Consider the following 25,601-nt stretch of genomic DNA (forward strand, 5'->3'; position numbering starts at 1 on the left):
CACTCCTCAAATTAAGTCAATGTTTTTTGAAGGGAAAATAAAAAGGAATAACAGTAAAGGGTAGCATAGAGTTTTTTGGATTTTTTTTCCCTTTCTTGTAAGCTTAAGTGTTTCTTTGAACAGAAGCTACAGGCTACAACTCTGTTTGCTTTAGTGTTATTTCTGGGTATATATATTCTTTGTTTCATTGGTCTATAGGACTACCTAATGTATAAGAATGTTGATCAACACGTAATCTTGCAACCCCACCCCCCTCAACCTCCCAACCCAGGGGGATGAACAATAGAAACGTGGGTGAAGTGAGACTGCATCCGTATAAGAAAACAATAATAATTTACCGAGGGGGGGAGGGAGGGAAAAGGAGCTTATACCAAGGGCTCAATTAGAAAATAAATGTTTAGAAAATGATGATGGCAACATGTACAAATATGCTTGATACAATTGTTATATGGAATGTTTTAAGAGCTTGTAAGAGCCCCCAATAAAATGATCTTTTTTAAAAAGAAAAAATTTTACAAAGTAAATTAAAAAAATGTTGAGGATAGTAAGCAGTGCAATTTTGAAAACTTCTTTAGAATAGATGAGAGGTTAAAGGCATCTAATTGGTTTACCCTTAACAACCACAAAACATGAAAATCTGTGCTTCCCAACTTTGTTGTTTTGTTTTTGAGAATTGGATGAAAGTTTTAAGAGCAATTGGATTTCCTAATCAAAACTACATAATAAATTGGTTTTATGACATTGACCTGACTTCACAGTATAACATTTTCTCACTTTGACCCTGGGTTTACATTTTTCTAAATTTTTAGAGATTAGGCCCTTCCTTATTTGGTATGTTATTACATATACACACCCTCCCTACCCCCAAATTTGGGATCTCTTTTAACCCTCTTGGTGAAATCTTTTGATGTGCATCAGTGTCTCATTCTTGGCAGGCAAATTTGCATTCTCTTTGTGTTTTCAGTTCTATTTTATTCTTGGGCATGTATTAGAACTCCTAAGTGTGTTTCTGTTTCTTCATTGATAGTCTTAATAGTTTAGATTTTACATGTGAATATTTGATCCATCTTTAATTAGCTTTTGTATGTGGTGAGAGATCAGGATCCGACTTCACTTTCACAACACAGTTTTGCTAGCACTATGTATTAAAGAGACTGCTTGCTCACTTAATGAATTTTGACCTTTTGTTAAGAGTCAATTGCCTGTAAGTAAATGGATTTGCATCTGGATCCTCAATTTTTTTCTGTTGGTCTGCGTCTCTGTAATTGTACTTAATACCAGGCTTTTGTGACTGCTGTGGCTGTGTAGTAGGTTCTAAATCAGAATGGGAGGCCTCCTCAGTTGTTCTTCATTAGTACTTTGCTTATCTAATGTGTTTTCTTATCAAGCTGGTTATTAGTTTTCCATCTCTTTAAAGAGTGATGATAGATGGACTCTGGATCGTGATGTGCTATATCTACAGCTTGCTTTTGAGTAGTAATAACATTTTCACAATGTTAAATCTTCCTCTCTATGGTGTGGTATATTCCAGTTCAGTAAGGTCTCTTGATTTCTTTTTTTTTTTAAACGTTTTATTAAGGACTCATACAACTCTTATCACAATCCATACATACATCAATTGCATAAAGCACACCTGTACATTCCCTGTCCTCATCATTTTCAAAGCATTTTCTCTCCTCTTAAGCCCTTTGTATCTTTTTCCCCCCTCCTTCCCCTCTTCCCCCCTTCCCCCTCCCTCATGAGTCCTTGATCATTTATAAATTATTATTTTGTCTTATCTTGCCCTGTCTGGCATCTCCCTTCACCCCCTTTTCTGTTGTCTGTCCCCCAGGGAGGAGGTCACATGTAGATCCTTGTAATCGGTTCCCTCTTTCCAACCCCCTCTCCCTCTACCCTCCCAGTATCGCCCCTCATACCCCTGGTCCTGAAGGTATCATCCACCCTGGATTCCCTGTGCCTCCACCTCCTATCTGCACCAGTGTACATCCTCTGCTCTATCCAGACTTGCAAGGTAGAATTCGGATCATCATAGTTGGGGGGGGGGGTGGAGAGGGAAAGAGGCATTTAAGAACTGGAGGAAAACTGTGTTCTTCATCGGTGCTTCATCGTACCCTGACTGACTCATCTCCTCCCCTAGACCCCTCTGCAAGGGGATCTCTAGTGACTGACAAATGGGCTTTGGGTCTCCTCTTTGCACTTCCGCCTTCATTCACTATAGTAAGATTTTTTTTTTCCCTGATGATGCCTTATACCTGATCCCTTTGACACCTCGTGATCGCACAGGCTGGTGTGCTGCTTCCACGTGGGCTTTGTTGCTTCTGAGCTAGATGGCCGCTTGTTTACCTTCAAGCCTCTAAGACCCCAGACACTATCTCTTGATAGTCGGACACCATCAGCTTTCTTCACCACATTTGCTTATGCTCCTGTTTGTCCTCAGCGATCATATCATGGAGGTGTGCACCCAATGATAAGATTTTTTGTTCTTTGATGCCTGATAACTGATCCCTTTGGAACCACGTGATCACACAGGCTGGTGTGTTCTTCCATGTGGGCTTTGTTGCTTCTGAGCTAGATGGCCGCTTGTTTATCTTCAAGCCTTTTAGACCCCAGATGCTATATCTTTTGATAGCCGGGCACCATCAGCTTTCTTCACCACATTTGCTTGTTCACTCGCTTTGGCTTCAGCAGTTGTGTCTGGAGGGAGGGTGAGTACCATAGAATGTCAGTTTAATAAAGTATTCATTCATTGAGGGAGTGCTTGAGTAGAGGCCCAAGGTCCTTCTGCCACCTTAATACTAAACCTATAAATATAGGCACAAAGATCTATTTCCCCATCCTCATATATATTTGCATATGTACATGTCTTTATCTAGACCTCTATAAATGCCCTTTGCCTCCTAGCTCTTTCCTCTATTTCCCTTGACTTTCCTCCTGTCCCACTATCATGCTCTGTCCCCATCTGGGTTTCAGCTATACCTCTTCGTTACCTTACCCTTGATCATTCTCTACCAGGCCTGCCACACCCACCTTACCACCAATTTGGATCCCTTGTTGTTCCCTTGTCCCTGGGTTTGTTCAACAACACTTCCTTATCCCATGTCCCCCCTGGGAACTGTCAGTCCTGTTGTTTTTCCTCCAGATAGCCGTATCTCATTTAGACAGACCTGCAGATATAATAACATGCACAAAAACAAGACAGCAAAACAAAGCAACAGTATACAACAAAACAACAACAACAAACCACTGACAAAGAGCAAAACAAAACACACCAAGAAAGAAAAGCTTGTAGTTAGTTCAAGGATCATTTGTTGGCCTTTAGGAGTGTTTTCCAGTCCAGTCTGTTGGGGCACCACACCTGGCCCCAAAGTCTACTTACAGCATTCCTTGGGGACCTTGTCGCTCCATTCCCTTACTGTTTCACTGCACTTCCCCAGTGCTTTGCCTCCGTGTGGTGGGATCAGGTCGGGCGCAATTCCCACACTGTCTCCAAGGTCTCTTGATTTCTTGTAGAATTAATTTTTGGTGTAGTTTTCTTGGTATAGGTTTGTTGTGTCACTGGTTATACTTATTCATACGTACTTCATCGTTTGTGTATTATTGTAAATAATATTTTCCTGGTTTCCTTATCAGGGTTATCTTTGTTAGTGTAGACAAATACTGAGTTTTGTACGTTGATTGTGTATACCTTATTCCAAGAAGAAGGAAAAAAAGGCTGGGGTGGGGAGATTGAAGTAGTGGTAGTTGTCAAACAGGTGTGAGAACATTGCATTTGTTCTTTGGGAGTATGCACCTCTAGCTGGAGTGAGGTGAGGTTGGAAGTGGTTACTGCTAACTGTATGGGTGGTTGGTCGAGGTATCAGCTTTGTGGCATTAAAATGACAACAAAAATGGGCAAGGGAAGTGGAAGAAATGACAGGAAAAAATGGCAGGGGTGTGAGGGAAGAACTAAGATGAAAGATAAGGAGGGGCGGGTGGGATGTGCTATACTGCCAAGAGGCATAGTGGCCTGGAGGTTATACAAAGTAATGGAGAAGATCATGTCTTTGTGGTTGCTGATCACCAATGTGGGTGCTGGTAGGTATATTCTTGGTAATCCAAAAGGCTAGTTTGTACTCTGATTGGAATGCTGCTTGACCTTTGTTATTATGGCCACATTGTGCTGGTGCTATTTTACCACTCTTCCACTGTTTGCATTCATTCTCTTCCTTTCGTGGACATTTGACCTACTGGCTTATCCTTTCCTTTGAGGCTCCGGCTCCAAGATTGTCACCCATATCCATTTTACTTGGTGTGTGTCTCAAGTTTGGCTTGTAGAGGGACTGTATTGTATTTTGCTTAGCTGCCATCTTGGATCCTTGTTCTACAAATTTCTTTTGACAACCAGGAATTGGACGAAATGTATAAAACTATTTGAATACAAGTATTTGATACAAATTTATGCCAGTTGGTTGTCTCTTTTAGGTGTTAAAAATAATGTTTTTATTAAATTTAAGTTAGTAACAGGTTTTTAAAAAATATTTCATTGTGGCTTAGATGAAAATTTACCGAATATTTTAGTTACCCCGCAATTTATGTGCACTCTGTTTTATGACACTGCATTCCTGTCACTGTAAAGGCATTCTTTCTGTTTCCTCTTCGTGCATTCCCTGTTTGCATGCACTCATCTTCCTGCCACTCCTACTAGTTTTGTGTTTCGAGCAAATACTGTCTTTTTCATTTTGTATGGTTGCTTGTTCTGAGCATACTCCTTCCTCACTGATGTTACTGTCCACTTTATAGGGCTGTCTTTTGTTTGAGTGAAAGGTGATTTCCAGAAGAGGGTTCTAGGTTTGAAGGCTGTGTAAAGGCCATACTCTCAGAGTTTCCAGAAGTCTGCTTTCTTATTATTTTGAATTTTATAATACTTTTTTCCCTCTTACTCTGTCTAGAACTGTGTGTGTGTGTTTGTTTCTGATCAGAATGATCGGTAGTGGAAACTAGGTACTGTTTGGTTCATTTGGCCTAGGGCTAGTAGAAACTGTGGTTTACGTGGTTTGTTAACCTTAATTTTCTGCACTCTGCTTTGCTCCAAATGGGGAAAAAAATCAATAATAATGTCTTAAATGTCACTTACGAACTTTATGATCCCAGTTACTCTTTACCAAAGATATAGAACAGTTGCCTTTATGAATTGTTAATGCCAATTGGCCTAGGTTCCTGATAACAGTGTTCCTAAGTCCTCAAGTCCAATGATTATATCCCTTATTAAGGTATTTGGTTATGGACAAGAAAGTTTCATAGTTTTGCCTCCTTTGTACTCTGTTATATTCATGGACATGTTTTCAGCAAAAGTAAATACACATATAGCCTCTGAAAGCTCGTGGTCCTACTTCCATATACCATACCTCACCTGTACACTTTACATATCTACCTATGTATTCACTCATGCATACATTTCTTAACGTTCTTACTGTTGTTTCAGGATTGTATATGTTGTTGTATTTATATTGTTGCCTCTTACTCTTTCATGCCTCCCAGTGCCTTTCCTTGCCTTGGTCATACTCTGACTTTCTCCCTTGTTTTGCATTGCCTTTCTCTTCACTTAAGTTAATACATATCTACTGACCTAGTTATTGATTGCTATCCATCACCCTCCCATCCCTAGTAATCATCAAAGAATGCTTCTGTGTATAAACTTTTTTTACTTGTAAATTATGGTAGTTTCATACAATATTTGCCCTTTTGTGATTCACTTATTTCACTCAGCTTAATATTCTCCAGGTTTATCCATCTTATGAATAATTGTTATTCTTTAATGTTATGTAGTATTCCATTGTGAAATTCCATAGTTTGTTTATCCATTCCTCCAGTGATGGGCATTTAGGTTGTAGCACAGTGACTCTTTGTCCTTTGAAGCCATGGGTTTATTTCCGTGTTTCTGTGACTCATGTGTTTGCTTATTTTGATTAAAAAAATACTTTGTGAACAACAGTGGGTAGCCCCTTACCTATGGTCGTTACATTACATTTTTTCTTCTCTTACACAGTGCTGTCCTTGTGCCCCCCCCTCTTTTTAAAAGGAAACACCAGCCATAAAGGATATATTCTCAATGCCCTGTCTAGGGCAATTAGGAGTAAACAAACACTCTCATCTATCCATAATCTGGCTATGTTCTTTCTTTTGACCTGCTTTATATATTTATCTTAATCTGCCCTTACCCTTTTGCCATTCATAAGTAATGCTGCCATTGCTCAGGATTCTTACTTGTACTATGTCCTTCCCATAATCTCAAGTTCTCGGCCATATACCCATTCCTCAAAATGCACTCTCATTTCATGTTCAGTAAACTTTTCATGCTTATCTTTTATAATCATAAACAAATGTATTTTCCCACAACTTGTTTTTTTGATAAGTCTCTTAGGGAACTTTTTAATCAGGTAATTATTAGTATTACATTGTCCCCCTTGCCCAGATATAAACTTGTGATCAAGAACCTACATTCCTTGTCTTTGAAGTTGTGGCTATCAAGACAGATTGGCATACATGTGTAAGATGTTCACTAAGAATGTGTTGGAAGTAGACTTGGGTAACACATTTTACTTGAAATTAGTCTGTTTTTCAATAGGCAGCGGTTATATCTGTAGCCTACCTTGTTTTGTGTCTTATAACACCCTGCACACTATTGAACAAATATGGAAAATATATGAAGTCCTTTGTTTCTTTAATTTTAGCTTCTAGGAGAAATTAGCTTATTGATATTTCACAGTTAATACGGGGGATTATTTTAATTCTCTCGTTTAAGTTATGAAAAATAAGGGATTTGCATTTGATTGGCATCTAGTCAAAAGAAAACTGGTGGAAACTATTTTTAACTAGCAATATTTTCCCTAAAAATGGATTGAAAACTTTGCAGTTTGTAGAAAGTACTGTGTGTCTGCTTTATGATGAGTGATGGTAAAGCAGGCATAACCTCTTCCTCTCCCCCAAATACAGGTTCTTGTCAAACCTCTGGGAGACCGAGGATTCCTTTTTCTTCTTTCTCCTTGTCAAATGATTTCTCCATATGGTAGGTGATCTCTGTTTTTTATAATTATTTTAAAACTTTAAAGCTAAAATACATTGCTAACAAATTTGGCTTCTCTTTGTAGAATATCAGACTGTCAAGTCTCGAGCCCTACATGCTTTGTTTCTGTTTCAAGAACCTAGAAGCATAGCTCCTTGTAAGTTCTATAATCTTTCAAATCTATGTACTTTAAACATTTTCTTGGAAGTTTCCAGCATTTTGTTTTCATTACAGCATAGTTTGAGGGGTACTCTAAAACCAAACCAAAGTCACTGCCATTGAGTTGCTTCGTCTCACATGACCCTATTGTATAGAGTAGAAGTGCTGTTTTGAATTGCTGGCCTTGTGGCTAGCAGCCCAGCTACCTACACTGTGCCACTGGGGCTCCCTGGGAGGTAGTAGCAATATAAATACAAACCATGTGACTTGAGTATGACCCTTCTCAGTGCCCTCTCCTAGTCATGGGGACATTTATTAAGATTCCACTAAATTCTTGCTCTTTCAAACTTTTATGGTGTATGCTACAACATGCCTAAGCCAGTTTTTCATAAGTATTTTTAAGCTTAATTTTTAAATTTAAGTTTCAGTGATTATAAAAAAAAGCATCATGTGCCAGGTTAAGTCTTGGGGGGTTCAAATTAATAAGAAATTTTGCACTGATTTTAGTTTTTTCTCATTTTAAAGAACTAGCTTTAATACTTCAGGGCAATAGCTGAATAAAACGTTCCCACTGTGGATTTCACTGATGGGTAAAGGATAAGAATTTTGTTGTAATGATTCGATGCCAATATCTCTGCTCGTCAGGACAAACATACGTGTGAAGTTTGTCGTCATTTGTAGGACTAGCCTGCTAAGAGCCTCATCTTGTTCTGCCTATTTATTTTCCCTAGATTTTGCTTGCTGCCATTTGACTTGTTACAGGACAGTTTTTAAAAATCCCAAACTCACTGTCATTGAGTGTATTTCAACTCCTAGTGGCCCTATATATACACAAGAGGGTAAAACTGTGCCCATGGGTTTTTGAGATTGTAACTGTGGAATTAAAAAGCCTTGTTTTTCTCTTGTGGAGCAGTTGGTGATTTTGAACTGATGACTTTGAGGTTAGCAGCCCAGTCTGTAACCACAACCAGGGCTCCGATTGTCTAGGGATAATCCAAACCAAACTTAACTGCCAGTAAGTCGACTCCTGCTCATAAACCCATACAAACAGCTCCACTAGGGCCTACAGGGTTGCTATGAGTCTTAGGGACAATAAAGAGTGAAAAGTACCCTCAATTTTTAGATGTTTTTCCTTTTAAAAAATATTCTGCTTTTTCATTTGTTTTAATTTTATTCTGGCTTATTTTAGGTTCCTGGACCTACAAAAATGGATTTTATGTATTTACTATATTATATATTAGATGTATGTATTTGAGCATATACATATTAGTTTGGTTTACCATGAGTATATGAGCACTGGTGTCTTTTTAGATTATATGTAGATCCACATTTAATTTCCAAGTTGCTGATGTGATTTTCTTTTTCTTTTCTTTTTCCCCCAGCACAAAGAGGTTTCACCAGTACAGTGCCACAGGAAAGGCATGAAAGTGTATCAGATATATTAAAAATAACTCAATTTTTACAATTTTCTTTGATTCAGTGTCGAAAGGAATTCAAAAGTATAAATACTATGAATTTTCACTCTGTTGTTGATAAATATGTAAGTGAATTTTTTAAGCGAGGATTCGGTTCAGGTAAACGAGAGTTTATCATGTTTCCATATGATTCACGATTAGATGATAAAAAATTCTTATACTCAGCTCCAAAAAATAAATCCCACATTGATGATTGCTTACATACCTATATTTTTCGACCTGAGATGTATCAATTACCTATTTGTCAATTAAAAGAGCTTTTTGAGGAAAATAGGAGGCTTCAGCAGTTAAGTCCACCTTCAGATTATGAAGGCCAAGAAGAAGAAGTGAATGGTGCAAAAATGAAATTTAGAAAACGGAATAACTCCAGAGGCGAGATGATCACATCTGGAAAGCAGAAATCATCACATTCATTGGATTATGATAAGGATAGAGTCAAAGAATTGATTAACTTAATTCAGTGTAGGAAAAAAAACGTGGGTGGGGACTCAGATACAGAAGATATGAAAAGCAAAGCTATCTTGAAGAGGAAACTTGAGGATCTACCCGAAAATATGAGAAAACTTGCCAAGACCAGTGATTTATCTGAAAATTGTCATCTGTTTGAAGGTAAATTATTAGAATGTTGCTTATTTGGTATTAATAATATCAAAATTTTTTCATCTTTTTCTCTATTACAAGGATTCACAGACTGACAAATCTAGCTTTTCACCTGTTTTTGTACATAAAGTTTTATTCAGACTCAGCAGTGCATGTTCATTTCTGTGTATTTGGCTGCATCACTATTACAGTAGCAGAATTGGGACAGAGAATGTATAACTTAAAAACCTAATATAATTATTGTTTGGACCTTATGAAAACATTTGCTGTCTTCTGCCATAGTATGTCAAATTTCTGGATTGTTTGGCTTAAACTAACATGGGACTATAAAGCATACTTAGCTATTATCCTGCTAATCAGCACTCCTGGCCTCCTACAATCTTATAGTTGGAAAATTACAACAGAATATTGGGCTCTTTTAAGATGGTGCCTAATGAAAGGAACCATCCTCAATTTATTTTTAATTTATTGGGGCTCATACAACTCTTACCACAATCCATACATACATCACTTGTGTAAAGCACATTTGTACATTCGTTACCCTCATCATCCTCAACTTTAGAACAAAACTTCTAACTCTGGGGTATCTTTTGACTCTTCCTTGCAAAAAAAAAAGTGTTTGTTTACTTTTTTTTTGTTTTGGTAAGCAGTTTGAAAAGTGAAAATTAAGCCTTCATGTTATGCACTAGCCATGCTCAGCCCTAGGTATCCATGCTTTTTGGCCCGTCTCTTTCTTCCCCCAAAATATATCATGAGCAGTCCTTCATGATTCTTTTCCTGCAGTGCATTTTCGTTCTCTTCCTGTAATTCAATCTTTCCTTACATTTTTGGCTGATCTGTTTTACACGCACCATTTCCCTTACCTTATGCCACATTTCTCATTTAGGCTGTATTTCTTCATGCTTACTGATTTGTATTGTCTTGTACTGTGACCTGTGTCTTTAATATTTTATTAAGTCCTTACCATGTGTTTTGTGTATTGTGGATATATTTATTTTTTATAATAACCTGGAGGAGTAGAAAGTTTTGTTTATTTTACAGATGAAAATATGGTTTAAGAGACATCAGATAACTTTAAACTTAATAGTTAATGACAGCATCCAGGTTTTAACTCGATTATCACATTAATGACTGGGTATTTTTTCGGCTATTAGGTTTTTTTGCATTAAACCATATTGGGTTTGTATCTCTTAAACTTTTATCATATTTATTTACAACTTTCAGTTTTTGAATATAAAACATTATCTCACATGAAACAATATTTTTCAGTGTATATGGAACATGATTACTTTTATGAACTATAATCTTAATGAAATTATTAACTTCTTGTAAAAATAATCAACATAATCCATATTACTTTGAAAAATTAGAAGAATTAGGGCTTAGAATTTCTTCATGTCATTTGTGTAACAGGAGACCAAGAGCGATTTAGGTGATGTTTGACATTTCACAGGTTTGATGATGATAAGTGCACAACTCCTTGCAAAACAATTCAAACAAATAGTAACTATTTGATTTAACCAAACTGCACTAAGATGCTAAATAGCCAAAAAGAACATGAAGACAAGTTTGATACATTCACTACTGATGTAAACCCTTAAATAGATGAAGTAGTTACAATATATCCAAGCTGATGGCATCTGAAGACAGCGTGTAGAAATCACGAGTTATCTCATGATCCGTCTGTAACAGATGGCGCAGGAACAGGAGTAAACTCGAGACCCGTCCGCAATGTCTTATGATGCCTTCAAAGCATTGTTTCTGGATTGTTTTTACAAGGGGACTTTGAAACGTGACACAATTGTGGCATCCTCTAATTCGATTTCTTCATGAATTTTTTGAAGCCCTCCCCATATTTCTTAGCACTGAGCATTTGCAGACATGAACTGATGCGCTTAATTTTGGGTACTGACATAATTGTCTAGTTTTATGTACGTGAGAAAATATTTGTAGGTGAAAATCAGGATTATCAATAGTAAAATGGTGGGAAAGACATGCTAATTATAATAGACCAAAGATGAGAGGGCTGAGAGAGAATAGGCTAACCTACAGCTAGTGATGATCAGACTTGCATTTTCAAGTGTTCTCAATGGTGTTTCTTGCTAATCATTTTGCACAGTTTATGTCTACCAGTGGAAACTGAAAGGTTGCCTCTCAACCCATTCTGTGTTTTCAACTTAAACATCAACAACTTTGATGTCCCTGGATGGCACATGTGGTTAGCAGATTAAAGTCGTCAGAGAACGCATGGAAGACAGGCCTGGCAGTCTGCTTCAGAAAGTGCACAGCATAGAAAGCAGTTCTAATCTGTCTCATGCGGTCACTATGAGTTGGAATTGACTTGATAGCAACTTAACAAAAATTTATATTGAATAAAAAAGAACATTCATTTTAAACAGAATTTGAAGATTTAGGACAGCTGTGACACCATTCCAAGATGTAAATATTTCAGTTACCTTTGAAAGTTGCTTTAGGTTCTTGTGGCCTCCCTCTCCACTGATATCTTGTCTCTGTAGATTCTCTTTTCGTGTAATTAAAATCACACATTATGTTGGTACACTGTATCTTTCTTAAATTGGCATCTCTGCAGGTTCCATACAGTTTTCTCCACCCTGAACCTTCCCAGCACGAAAACAAGTTACTTTCTGATGCCTATACCTTTTGCTAGTTTTTATGTGTGTGGGGGAAAATAGAAGATAGTTTTTTTCTGCAAATTTTTTGAAGCTACTTATTTATATCTGTTGTAAAAATTATCCAAATTTATAGCTGGTTAGTCTTTGGCACATAGATTTCTTCAGAATGATTTTGTTCCTATAGTATATACTAGCTTTTTAATGTCTCTAGTCATTCAAGACAAGGTTTAGATTTTAAGAATGTTAACAGCTCCTTAAAGACAAAAATATAATGGGTATGGAGGAGATAGCAATCAGGTAGATCTTGGTTATTTGGAATGTAATTTTCTGATCTTTCTACAAGTGGCAAGAGAACAAATAAAAATCTATACTCACCAAATAATACCAGGCTGGCAGGAATTTTGATGTTGGAGTTTGGAGTAACCAAACAATGTGCACATTTGATTCTTGAGCTCACTTTTTCATTCATAGAATTTAATTAAGATGGAGACTAACTCTCACTTAAGGAATTGTGGGCCAGGTTCAATACTTCACAACAATTATATTTGTAAAGTAAGGGACGTATTTGTAAAATCTTTAAGCCAGTGAATGGCTTAATTGAGCGCTTCCCTATAGTTATACGTTACAATATTTTGGGTGTGTTGAATTTGAAAAAATCTTAAAACAAAAAAAACCCTTAGATCTTGAGAACTTTTAAGAGACGACTTTTCTTTTTTCTTTTAGAGTCTCCACAACTTGCTGGCTCTCTTAATAGTGGTCTTGGGCAGGATGCTGATGTTAGACAGCAGCAGCAGGATACCTCTAACTCTGGCGTTGCCGACATCCACAGGCTGTTTAATTGGCTCTCAGAAACACTAGCAAGTGCACGGCATTCTGATGCACCCCTGACGGACACAGTCAACAAAGCCTTAGGACTGAGCATTGAGGGTGCATCTGAAGAAATGAGGCAAAAGCAAGAACATGAGTTGAATATTTCTCAGGATAAGAAAGAGTGTGAGCAGCCAACTTGTGCAAAAATTGAAAATGTAAATTTTAAGGATTCTCAGAGCCCATTACTAGATGTTGATACTTTATCAAAATATCCTATTGCTGTTTCCACCAATGAAGGAGGCATGGATCACAAACTACATGTGAAAGAAGTAAGCATTTCTATTGGTTACTTTAGTTTGCTTTTATGTGTGAAAGAGATGTAAATATGCTCCACGGGGTTTTTTTCTTTATTTTTAGAAAGAACATACTTTTGAGTAACTGTTTCTGTCTAGAATAACCCTTCTCACGTAAGCCTTGTTACGAAATGGCAAATACAGAAATAGTTTTACTTCCTGTTTATGGGATTTATCTATTGTTATAGAAGTTAGCTATAGATATTGTTTGTCAATAATGGCTTATTGTTTCATAATAATAATAAATTTCCTAGGTAGTGATTGCTGGCACTAACAACCCAAATATAAGATAGATGAGGCAAAGCAAGTGAGGTCATAGCTGCAGTATGATACTATTGGGTACTTTTACATCTATCTCTGCCAATAACAGAGTGACCTTTAGGATTATCTTTGAAGTGACTCTCGCCTTGCTTGTCAGGGAGGGCATCATGGGTTCCTGTGGAGCAATGTGCACAATTGAAGAAAAAGAAGACAGAGCACAGGGGACTGATCTCCATTCTTGGGAGAAACAGAAGAGTCCAGAGTTTATTCAGCAAAAGGGTTTGGTAGTTTTTGAGGCCTGCAAGTCTTCTGTTGTACATACACATTAAACAAATGGGCAATGTGCTATTCTTGAATATCCCAAGCCCTCAAGGGGAATACCTCAAATGGAGTATTTGGTAACGCAAAAGACAAGAGGTGCAAATTGCTCTTTTAAGAATGAGGGACAAAGGGAGTAGTAAATGCTCTGTGACAGTGGTTTTCAAGTTTCCTAATGCCGTGACTTTAATATACAGCTCCTCATGTTGTGGTGACCCCCCCGAACCATAAAATTATTTTCGTTGCTACTTCATAACTGTAATTTTGCAACTGCTATGAATTGGACGACCCCTGTGAAACTGTCATTTGACCCCCAAAGGAGTTCGACTAACAGGTTGAGAACCGCTGCTTTTACTCTTTGTGAGGAGCCAGGCGCCTGTAGGAGACAGTTTCACAATAGCATTTTAATGGGAGAGTCCATGTGTTTGTGGAGAAAACCACCTTCCTGGAATGTGTGCCTTTGGGCGCTTCCCATATCTTGGGCTGTAGAGGCATGCCTCTCACTAGGACTGGCTTGCCAGTGCCAAGCCCTGTGGTCACGAGTACTGGGAGCAGGCCAGATACACTTTTGTTCGGGTCAATTTGCCACATTTCCCGCCTGTTTTATGTAATTGAGATTTTGGAATGTAATGCGCTTGTGCTTGTTCAGTAAGAGCTTGGCCTTGGGACTTGTAAGGAATTCCTGTGGTATAATGGATGTGCCAGTCTTGACAAAAATTGTGGAACTGCTTGCCTAGTGTAAGTGGGATCATGGTCTGTTATCAAATGGGCTGAGCTACCCATCATGACCAAGCAGGACACAAATGGCTAATAGTGTGTCTGGTGGTTGTCCACAAGAACCCTGAGAATGTATCTTTAATAACGTGCACAACTCCTGACCGTCCAAACGAGTATGAAACTATCCATTTGCCAAAGTGCACTGGATTAACTCCACTGGATCTCTCAAGTGTCGTTTGCTGGCAATATATGCAATCTCAGACAATTTGTCTGGCTTAAACCCAGGTCAGATATCTATGCCTCAAGCTAGCTGTGTTATTATTGCAAACCTTGGTGCTCTGCTCACTAGGAAGCAAAAGGTAACATCACCTGCTGAGTTAGCATATCTGCATTGACATTTCCCATGGTAACAAGTCCAGGCAATGCACTATGTGATTGGGTGTGACCCAGGGGGTGGTGGTGGACATGGCTGTGGGATCTTACTTGAATTTGTAAGGTGAGAAAGAACCAATGTGTGAGTTTAGGTATGTTTTCTGATTTGCTGCTTCCATAAAAGAGCATACTTGAACTGCATATGCAGAGTCACTAATTATGTATATTGATCATCTGCTTCACATTTTTAACAATAAAATAAGGGCAAATACTGGCTTTTTCTGAGCAGAGCTAGAACAAGTTTGAAAGGATAGAAAGGAGGGGCCCCAGTAGAGTGCCCAGCCTTTGCTCGAACTGTCTGTAAAATGTATAGGGGTTCCCCTCCAGCGGCTTAGGGGAGATTCTGTTAATAATCCATGGAGTCCATATCAGGAACATTTCCCAAAGGATAATGTCCCATAAAAATCAGCCAGCACTATTTGAAAATCTGAAGAAAATTCCAAGAGTTTTTAAATCTGAGCCAGTGTATAAGGTGAATATAATTGTTGAATCGTGCTCATTCAGTTGTTGACAGCAGTGTCAGCTCCTAGCAATCCACCGAGCTCTTTGTCCCCAATAAGGCCAAATGCCTTTGGGGCTTGTATTGCTCACTACCTAGGCTTTTCCTCTTGGGCTAATGCAGTGGTGGGGGTAATAATATGTGTGGGGGGAAAAGACAAAGTAAATGCTTTTAGCCTGATCAGCATGATAAATTTTACCTTGGCTGATGGGTTCTTCCACACTCATTGTAGACGAGTCTGGGGGGAGGGAGGGGAGTTGAGCAATCTAGGGCTATTCAGCTGGGAATCTCCTTTTAACATGTTCAACAGGTGTTGAAGCACATGTGTGGAAATACCTAACAAAAGTCATACCCAGTTGGTAATCATTCAATGTTTTTAGTTGATGCTTTCAAATGTCAAGTTTCTGTGGCTTGGTCCACTACTGTTCCTAAGTATGATTGTCTGGATCTTAGGAGCAATTGCTAATCCTGCTTGAGAAATAGTCTCACTGATGTGAATATGAGTTTGTTGCAGCATCTCATGTAGTGAATAATGTATTGCTTGGGAAAAAGCGTTGTAACTGGTTCTAAAACTTGGTGACACATGGTGGCGTTGTTGATGATCCCATTTTAATAACCCAGGGGATTTCAGTTTTAATTACAGCTTTAAGTTCTCTTTCATCATCTTGCTCTGCTCAATAACTCCAGTGACAATTTGAATACCTTGAGTATTTAGATTAGATTTTCCTAGCAAAAACCCATTTGCTCCTTCTGGCAGAGACTCCTACACTCCGGCTCTAACAACTACTGGGGACGCTCCAGGCATTTATTAACTGCTTCTTGGCTACTTAGATCTACAGCACAGAGGACATATACCAGTCTGGGCCTTTGCCTGCCCCTGACTGCAGGGCTGGGTGATGGGCATTGCTAGCATTCCTTGTGAAAATGTTTTGTCCCACAATTAAATGTTTCCCCATGGTCTGGTTAAATTGGCCATCATTGTAGCCAAAAGGTCAGCTTTATGTGTTTCAGAACAAACTCCCCTGAAAAACCTTAATATAGTGTAAAATTGTGCTCTGTTCCCGGTAGGGATGGATTGGAAGCTTCTGACTTAACTAGAGCAGAACATCATTTTTCCCACCCCCACAGAGAAAGCTGATCCTGAGAAGACCACCTGGTGGAAGAACGACAGCAGCGTTTCGGAACCGGTTTGCTAACTGCCCAGAGTCGGGGCTATGCTTGTCTTTCCACAGATGATGGAAAACACATGTGGAACTCGCTTTGCAGAGTGCGACCCTGTGTGGAAAGTGATGGAAAAGGAGGAGGAAAAGAAGAAACCACCTGGTTCTTTTGACCCTGATTCCCTCCCCGCCATGGAAATGGCAGCTGTATCCATTAGAAACAGACCCCACAAAGAGGAAAGAAAGGCCCGACGTTCATCAGCTACCCTCCCTACTTGGGGACAGGTGAAAGTGATGAGCACGTGGGCCGAAAGTGCGTTAACAATCAGTGACAAGCCAGTAACCCCAGAAAATTTATTTCTGACCATGATTACTGTTATTCCTGCAGCTCCTAGGGTAGGTGCCAGCCACCCATATTGGGCTTATATTCCCCATTCACCCCTATTGGAAATGGTAGAGTTGACCCAAATCAGCCCCCTCATATTTGTAAATGATTCCGTATCGACCCCTGGTCCTTGGGGAAATGCATTAGCTAGGCACTCATAGGAAGGAGTGTGAATTTCATTCTTGGTTTTGAGGTATTGCCATTATTTGTGGGCGCATAACTACCAAATTACAGGCTTGGAATAATTGGCTGATGGTCACCAACACCCAACTGCAGATACTACGTGATAGTAGCAAAAACATTTGTGGAATAAGAAAATTCCATCAGCAAGGAGGGCAGGAGGGTAGAAGAAAACCTGCAGTTAGGAGTTACCGACATATATTGAAGCCAAATGTCAGGTGCTGCACAGGAAGGTGTTAAGAAACACTATCATTGACTGGGACCCATGAAAAAACTTTAACCAATTGTTCTGAAGAATTAAATTTTTTCCCATGCAACTATGTTAATAACACTAAGTGGAATAAAACCTCTAATGGTGTTAAGACCACCTGGCCATAGCTGATGGCGGAGCATTAGAGCGGCCTTCCGCTGCCTCGTCACTGGTTATTAAAACCTACAATAAGACTTGAACAATGGGATTGATGGAAAATACCTCTAGCCACAAAGCCTATAGCAGGATATACAGGGAATTTTACAGGTCTGATTTCCCCCTCTTATTCTGGAAATGAGACAAGGTATATACTTTATTGTGTGAAATTGCCATATGGATTTTCTGTTGGAAACAAATGAAACTGCATTTACTGTCAAATGTTTAGCTTGTAGATTGTGTACATGTTTTAACCATTCTTTGCATGTAAACTTTTCTAAAGACATCATTCTTGTACTGAAAAGCTGACTGGGGGTGTGGGTTCCAGTGCAGAATGGAGTGCAGGTGGGAAGATAGTCCAAGTCCAGAAGCCTCTCCTATTGCATATAGTACAGAACTGTTTAAAAGACCTTGCCAGTTTGTAGGGATGGTAATTGCTGCCCTCCTGGGACTTAAGATATTGCTACCACTACTGCTTCTCCTGGAGGGGCAGCACAGGAGTTCATCAAAATTAAATAATTTGTGCAGTAGTGACAAGCCGACTCCCTATCAACTCTGGCGCACTCAGGCAAAGGTGGATGACAAATTGGAAAGGAAAGTGGCTGAACTACAGCCAACTTCAGTGGTTGGGAGATCAAATAGTGGACTTACCACACCAATTAATGCTGAAATGTGACTGAAACATTCCAAATTTTTGTGTCACCCCTTATCAGTATAAAGCTTACATGACTGGTCCTTAATTAGACACCACCAACAGGGATTTAAAGGGAGCATCGCATAGATATTAGCGATTTTTTTTTTTTTTGGCATTTAGGGATAGGTTAAAACATCTGGCATTGACATGATTAAACAGTTGGTGGATGGGCTCTCTGGACCTGAGTACAGTCTTAATACCTGGCGTGAGCTCTGGTTTGGCTGTGTGCTTATTGTCATTGGTTTTATCTGGGGTTTTTACAGAAGGCTCCAGTGGATAACGAATAGTCATGTTAAATTTGTAGCCCTTTTGAAGTTAAAACAAAAGGGGGAAATGGGTAAAACTGAGGACTTTGAAGAAAGTGTATGCAGCCTTCTCCCAGGACTTGGCACTGGCAAGCCAGTCCTAGAGAGAGGCATGCTTCCACAGTCTGAGATAATGGGAGGCGCCCAAAGGCACACATTCCAGGAAGGTGGTTTTCTCCACAAGCACATGGACTCTCCCATTAAAATACTATTGTGAAGCTATATCCTACAGGCTCCTCACATACACAGTTAAAGGATGCTTATCTCTTGAAAGCATCAGCTCCTTTTGTCCCTTACTCTTTTTTTGTTGGCTTGCTTGTAACTCAGAGCCATCCTGTCAGACAGTTTAAAATGCCGTGCAGGGTTTCTTTTTTATGAATTGGGGTTTAATATATCATTCCATAGTTCAGTCACTGTCCTTTATTCTTACGGAGTGATTTATAACTCTTGTCTCTTGCATATCCAGTACTCTGAGGTATTCCCCTTGAGAGGTTGGGATATTCAAGATTATTACATTGTTCATTTGTTTAATGTGTATGTATAACAGGCTTGCAGGCCTCAAGTACTATAAAACTCTATTGTTGAATAAACTGAATTCTTCAGCTTCCTTCTCCTAAGAATGGAGATCAGTTCTCTGCTCCGCCGCTGTCTTCTTTTTCTTTTGTACATGGTTCTCCGCCGGACCCTTTCATTGTGGGGCTGGAACCCACAGGGCATGCAGTTTATGTATGATATGTACTTGGGGTACTGAGCTGAATAGTAGACTTAATGCTTCCAAGAAGTGGTTGTATTACAAGGCAGCAGTACTGATAAGGCCTCATTCTCCTAAGGGCTGCTTATTTCTAATAGATCCTTTTCTTCATTTTCTCTTTCCTATACTTGAATAAATGTCATATGTGTATGTTCCCAACCTTTCTTGATACGGTTTTGGGACATGTTTTACAGGGAGGATGGTGGCAGGGGGCTCACCTGATAAAAGTAGATATTAGAAATATCTGTATTGATAAAAATTCCTGACTTAAATGTATATGTGCAGCTGAAGCAAGTACTAAAATTCCTGACTTAAGTAGTACTCAAAATTGGCTTTTACAGTCCTACTGCCTGTGTTTTCACTAAAGCTTTGTTCAAACATAGCCTTGCCTCAATGTTTTTGAGTATTGTCTGTAAATGCTTGAGCAGTACAATGGCTCAATTGAGCACCTGGCCCTCAAAGCCTATATTTACTACTAGCCCTTCACAAAAAAACTTTATGAGCCCTGCTCTAAATTTTCATTTGGTTATGTTTTGAGGAAACATCCATGTTTGAGACTAGAGTTTTACCCATTTACACTGCTGTGTTTACTCATTTACAATATGTATAACTTACTTCGTAGGATCCAAATTTAATTAACATGGACAATTTTGAAGATTGCAGTTTGTGTCCTTCTGAACATGGATTTGGTAGACAACAGTCTAAGTCAGACACTATTGAAGAAGAACCTGAAATACATTGGAAACTGATTCCTATTACAGGTAAGAACAAGTACACTGAGATTCAAGTTTGCTTCCTTTATTAGTGATCAGTTCCTGAAGGGTTTATCTTTTCTAGAGTCACTTCTGTGCAACCAGGACTACATCTTTCGTGGCTTTGAGATCTTCAGTGTCTTTATTTTGAACAGTATTATAATGTTGATCACTGAGTATTGCTATTCTTGGTCAGCATCAGCAAATATCTGCAAAAGGGCTCTTTGAAAATGGGGATCTTAAGACATACTCTCCCATGCAGCTTAGCATACAAGCCTCCAAATGAAAATGATTGGTAGAAATTGAGTTCCTAAGATGAGGTGGCTACATAGTTGAAATGATGGTCTTTGGGCAGCCAATTAAGTGATCTCTTTTCAACTTAGAGTAAAAATATAACAAAGCTATCAAGTAGAAAGTACTTAAGTTTCATCTGTTTAGAAGACATTTTCTTTCTTTTTGTACTGGATTATTCAGAATAGCTGCATCATCTTAGAAAATGGTCTGAAATGTTCAAATAGAATTATCTTAAGAAAGCTTGCCTGACCATGGGGGAAGAATAATTTGGCAAATGTTGAAGAATCTGCAAACACTCTTAATATACATACTCTTAATATTCTACATTCTTCTTCATTCTTGTTGGCTAAGCATTTTTTTGAAATCTCTCCAGTGCACATCTTTTCTATTTCTAGACTTTTATTTAACCCTTTAAAAGAAAACAAAACTAATAAATTTTCCCAAAAGACTGGTATAAACTAGAATCTGCTAAGACCCAAGGACTCTGAGAAAAATTTCTACTTTATTTTTAGTATCTTAAACAGAGAGGACAGGATAATAAATGGTGGGAGAGGAAACTGGAACAGATTGCCTCTTGGATGGTAGGACAGGGAAGTAATTGATATGGAGCGTATCCTAATTATCCCTCATTTAGACATCATCTTGTCCTAGAGACCCATTTGAAGTCTCATCATGTCGGTGTTGATTTTATCATTATTTTTATGGAAAGAGAGCACTTTTCTATTTTTGAAGCACCCTTTAAATCATTGTAGACCAAAGAGAGAATGCTTCCATTGATTAGCATTTAGTGTTGTCTGAAAGGTGCTTAATCGGTATCAGAGATAACTAAAGAGAGTCTACAAATGCCTAATGGATGCTTTCCCTCAGGAGGGAATGCAAGAAGTCCAGAAGACCAGCTGGGGAAACATGGTGAGAAACAAGCACCAGGTGAGAAGGCTCGCTTTGCTTTTCCTCCCAGTGTGCCCTTCTTCAGATTTTGCTACTTGCATTTCTGGTTCTCCATTAATTAGAGCATTGATAGAAATTTCAATAATGATAGAAAGTTTAGAGGATCTGTTTAAAATTTTGTTCTTTGTAAAGGGTGTGCTTTTAGAGACGGTTTACTTCCACTAAAATAAGCTATATTTAATATGAATGGGTTGCAAAGACCAGTAGATTTTCTTCATTTTTGCAGGATATCTATGAGAATCAGTCTTCAAGTTTCTTTTAAAAATTAAATGAAAGGTTATCAATCTTTTGGGTACATTATTCCTTATCTTGAATTTTTTAACCCAGTTCTTCTCATTGTAAAGCTGGTTTCCAAAGATAGTTAAAATAAGAGACATGAGACACTCTTGGGGCCCAGAAGCCTATATGAATATTCCTGATTAACTAGTCACAGTAAGTGCCTAGGATTCTTCTTTGGAGCCCATTGGACTTCCTTCGGGTGTTCATAGATTCTGTTCTCTTGCTTAGAGTTTGTGGTGTGTCTTTTATATTTGTTTTGTTTTGATGTTTCCTTGTCTTGAAATCTGTTTAGTTTTGCCATTAGTAGATCACTACATTGACTCCTTCTCTTGGAAATGTAGAAACAAATGCTGTTGGTTTTCTTCAAGAAAATCTTTTGTCTTCTATAAGGAAGTTAATAGAATCAAGAATAGTAAGTATGGAACATAGAGGAAAATGCACAAATCTTTAGTGTACGACTTGAATATTTAAACAGCTATACATTTAAGGGACCGCCACACAGATGAAGCTGCAGATCCTTTCCAACACCCCTGAGACTTCTCTTCTGTCTCCGTACATTCAGTATATTCAGTCACTGTGCCAGCTTCTTTTACTAGATTAGATTTGACAGGTCTTGAGTTTCAGATAAATAGAACCTAAATATGTCCCCTTTTATGTTAGACTCTCTTACTTACATTTGTCTGAGTTTTATGCTTGTTGTTTGTCTATCAAGACTTCTTTCTCATTGGAAACCGCAGGCATCTAGTTGTTTCATAATGACTCATCAGTATTTACAATTCTTAGTGGTACCATCTTCATATTTTGTGACTGAAAGTGTAGGTTCCTGAATGAAGCTGCCTTTTAGAGAACTCACTATTTCACTTAAAAGTCAAAGTAGTGCCATGTTGGGATATCAGTCTTTGAAGTGTGGGTATTGACGTGTATGAATCTTTCAAAATTGTTGAAGATTTTTTTTAAATGAAATTGTCAATCAAAATATAGGGGAAATTAGATCCTATGAAACCAATTAGATGGTGGTTACCTGCAGGTTTTAAAGGGGATTTAGTACAGAGTTTATTTGCTTTTTAATCAGAAAATTCATTCCCCTATGTGGATTAAAGCTATACTTCTGCTTATAAAAATTCCATTTATTAACGGCCCTTCAGGAACAAGCTCATTGGTAATGCAAAGTATAGCTGTATTTTTAAAATAAGCTGTTTAAATACTTGTATTTCCTCAACTCCTTTGTTTTACAAGGTCCAGTTTTATTGGGTTTTATTTTTAAAAATCAAGACATTTGAACCTGGTAAACAATTCAAGAAATTAGAAAATACTTCTACTCCTGCCCCATTTCCTTTCCAGGATCAGCCACTGTTAGCAATTTCATTATGTGTCTATTCAATCCTTTTTTGTTTTTGCATACTAAACTGTAAAATTAAGATATTCTCTATCCTTGAATTACATTATAGAATTTGAATATATTAGTTCCACACAGTTATAATTTTTGCATTGCGATTTCATATATTTTACTCCCCTTTTCCCTCTCACCCACAGATCTGCTGTGATCTCACTCTTCAGATGGGACTGTGTAGTAAAAGTACAGTGGTTCATGGGAATCACTGGATTGGCAGAAAGTGTCATAGCTGACAACTGTTGAGGCTCTTTTAAAATTTTAGTGAAGTGTGAGTGTGGGGGGAAGATCAAAACTGAATTTTGTTGCAAGGGTGCAACTTGAAAAAACAATTAACCCTATAGTCCTAATAGCAAGGCCAGCAATTTGAAACCACTAGCCACTCCTCGAGAGAAAGATAAGGCTTTGTGCTCCTGTAAAGCTGACATTCTTAGAGACTCACAGAGGCAGTTTTACCCTGTCCTATAAATTTGCTATGAGTCAGCATTATTTCAATGGCATTGAGTTTGGTTTCTTTTGTATTTTCATATACCCAAGGAGTAATTTTTTAGGGATTGTTAAGAAAATTAGTAATTTTTAAAATGTAGAATTTTGTTATACAACTATGCAAAGATTATGGATTTCTGCCTAAAATACAGTATATTATAAATTGCTATTGACTCTATTTTCCCACTGTTTCCTAAGAAGGAGTTAAGGCACTTAAGTAATTTCAAGAACACATTGTGCTTGAACTAGGGCTTTTTTTTTTTAACTTTGAAAAGTCATAAATATTGTAGTCCCATTAGTAGCAGCTAACTGAATGGCCTCTCTATCTCAAATGGTGAAAGCCAACCTGATCTTTCTTGGAGTTAGTTCTATGATAAAATGAATGTGGGAAAGAACTATCAAAGGCATTACAGTTAATGCACCTGTGAGATATTTTTGAGTCGCTCCCTCCCCCCCCCCCCCCCCCCCAGTGAATTATCCTGCATCCTGAACACAATTCTAAATTGGCACTGTTCCCACAGCATTTCTATTTGGTTTGTTTTTCTAATGCTTACTGATGAGAATTCTCACCTTTGGGGAGGGGGAGGGTATATTACTCTACATAGCAGTGAATATGGGGCTTGAACAAACTGTTATGAATCACTGTTCTGTTGAAAACATGTCCACTAAATCACATCTACAAAATGGTAAGGAAGCAGAAATAGACAAAGGACTTAATTTGTCATTACAAGTTGTTGCGTTTTTCCGGACACTTCAGAAGAAAGCAAAGAAAATAACATTTAGAGTTGTCCTAGCTACTGGATTCCAATGACCAATCCCAAGCGGGGCATATGTAGAACCAGGATTTGTTGAGTTTATTGTAATTTCTTTTTAATTTTAGTAAAGCAGTCATTGAAACCCCGAATGCTTGATTAGTTCTAAAAATATACTTGTGCTTTTTTTTTCTTCAATTTGAGTGTGTGTTTTTGGATGTTACCTTTTTTGATAGCTCTTATAATAATGAACTCTTCCTGTATAGGTATGAAATCACCAGAAGACCAACCTGTGTGTCAGCCACCGCAGGAGGCCTTCCCTAACGACCCCCGGGTAATAAGTAGACAGAGAAGTTCTGATTACCAGTTTCCATCCTCTCCATTTACAGACACACTAAAGAGCACCACTGAGGAGGACGTGTTGACAGGTCAGGTGGTGGCGGTGGAGGAACAGTGTGTGCCAGCACCAGAACCGCCCACACTGAGTGAAACCACAGAGAGGACAGTGTTAGGAGAATACAGTCTCTTTTCTAGGAGGATAGAAGAGATTCTAAAGGAAAAGAACGTTACTTATGTCAGTAAAGTTTCCACACCTATCTTTTCAACCCAAGAGAAGATGAAACGGCTTTCTGAATTCATATATTCTAAGACTTCCAGAGCTGGCGTGCAGGAGTTTGTTGATGGCTTGCATGAAAAACTAAATAGTATTATCATCAAAGCTTCAGCCAACGTTGAGAATCTGCCACCTGCCAGTACTAGTGATTCTGGTACCAAGAAAGCATTGAGTACTGTGGGAAGGCACTGCATGCCAGTTTCCTCAAGTTATTTCAACAACAAAGGCCTCCCCGTATCACTTTGTAGTGATGCTTTGAAAGACACCAGCTCTCATGAGCAGCCTTCCTCTTCAGCCTTGCATGTAACTGCAGAAGAGATAAACCAACCATACCATGCCACAGAACCAATGGTGATGTCTGATCATACCGTGCCTGACAATACTGCTCGGGATGCTGTAGAAAAAGACACGACAAAATCACCTAGTGATGTAAACATTTCTGCTCCGCCAGCTCTTTCAAATTTTATAAGCCAGTTAGAACCTGAAGTGTTTAACAGTTTGGTTAAGATAATGAAAGATGTCCAGAAAAATACTGTGAAATTTTATATTCATGAAGATGAAGAAAGTGTGCTCTGTAAAGAAATAAAGGTAACTACATGAGAGAGGCAGTAGTAATGCTGCATAAACTTGTCTTTAAATGTTGATCGTATATTTTCAGTTTAATAATGCACAGGGGAATAAACAACTGTTAAGTTCAACTGAGCTCACAACCTGCAACCTAATTATCTCTGAATTTGTAGTGTCATTTGGAAGGCGATTTGTGTATACACACTTCATCTATACCTGTATAATGTTGGTTCATAATTTTTACTATTTCTTGTGTTTTTTTAATTGTGGGGATTCAGTACATGGGGTTTTGTCAAATAGAAAATGAAACCTGTCCAGGCAGCAGCCGACCTTGATGATC

General features: G+C 38.4%; 1 protein-coding gene across 9 annotated transcripts in view; it reads left to right on the plus strand.

Moving 5' to 3' along the window:
• Window positions 1-25,601, plus strand: part of TASOR (transcription activation suppressor) — a 72,240-nt gene that overhangs the window by 38,081 nt on the left and 8,558 nt on the right. For 2 of the 9 annotated variants that reach the window (XM_075550012.1, XM_075550016.1), the window contains exons 12-18: window positions 6,973-7,045; window positions 7,128-7,199; window positions 8,584-9,285; window positions 12,633-13,048; window positions 19,803-19,941; window positions 21,094-21,153; window positions 24,348-25,282. In XM_075550012.1, coding sequence (XP_075406127.1) covers window positions 6,973-7,045; window positions 7,128-7,199; window positions 8,584-9,285; window positions 12,633-13,048; window positions 19,803-19,941; window positions 21,094-21,153; window positions 24,348-25,282 — 2,397 coding nt within the window. The remainder of the gene's footprint in view (window positions 1-6,972; window positions 7,046-7,127; window positions 7,200-8,583; window positions 9,286-12,632; window positions 13,049-19,802; window positions 19,942-21,093; window positions 21,154-24,347; window positions 25,283-25,601) is intronic. The other 7 variants (XM_075550014.1, XM_075550017.1, XM_075550015.1 and 4 more) reach the window with 5 other exon arrangements.

The sequence above is a fragment of the Tenrec ecaudatus genome, chromosome 5, assembly GCF_050624435.1.
Source record: "Tenrec ecaudatus isolate mTenEca1 chromosome 5, mTenEca1.hap1, whole genome shotgun sequence".
NCBI lineage: Eukaryota > Metazoa > Chordata > Mammalia > Afrosoricida > Tenrecidae > Tenrec > Tenrec ecaudatus.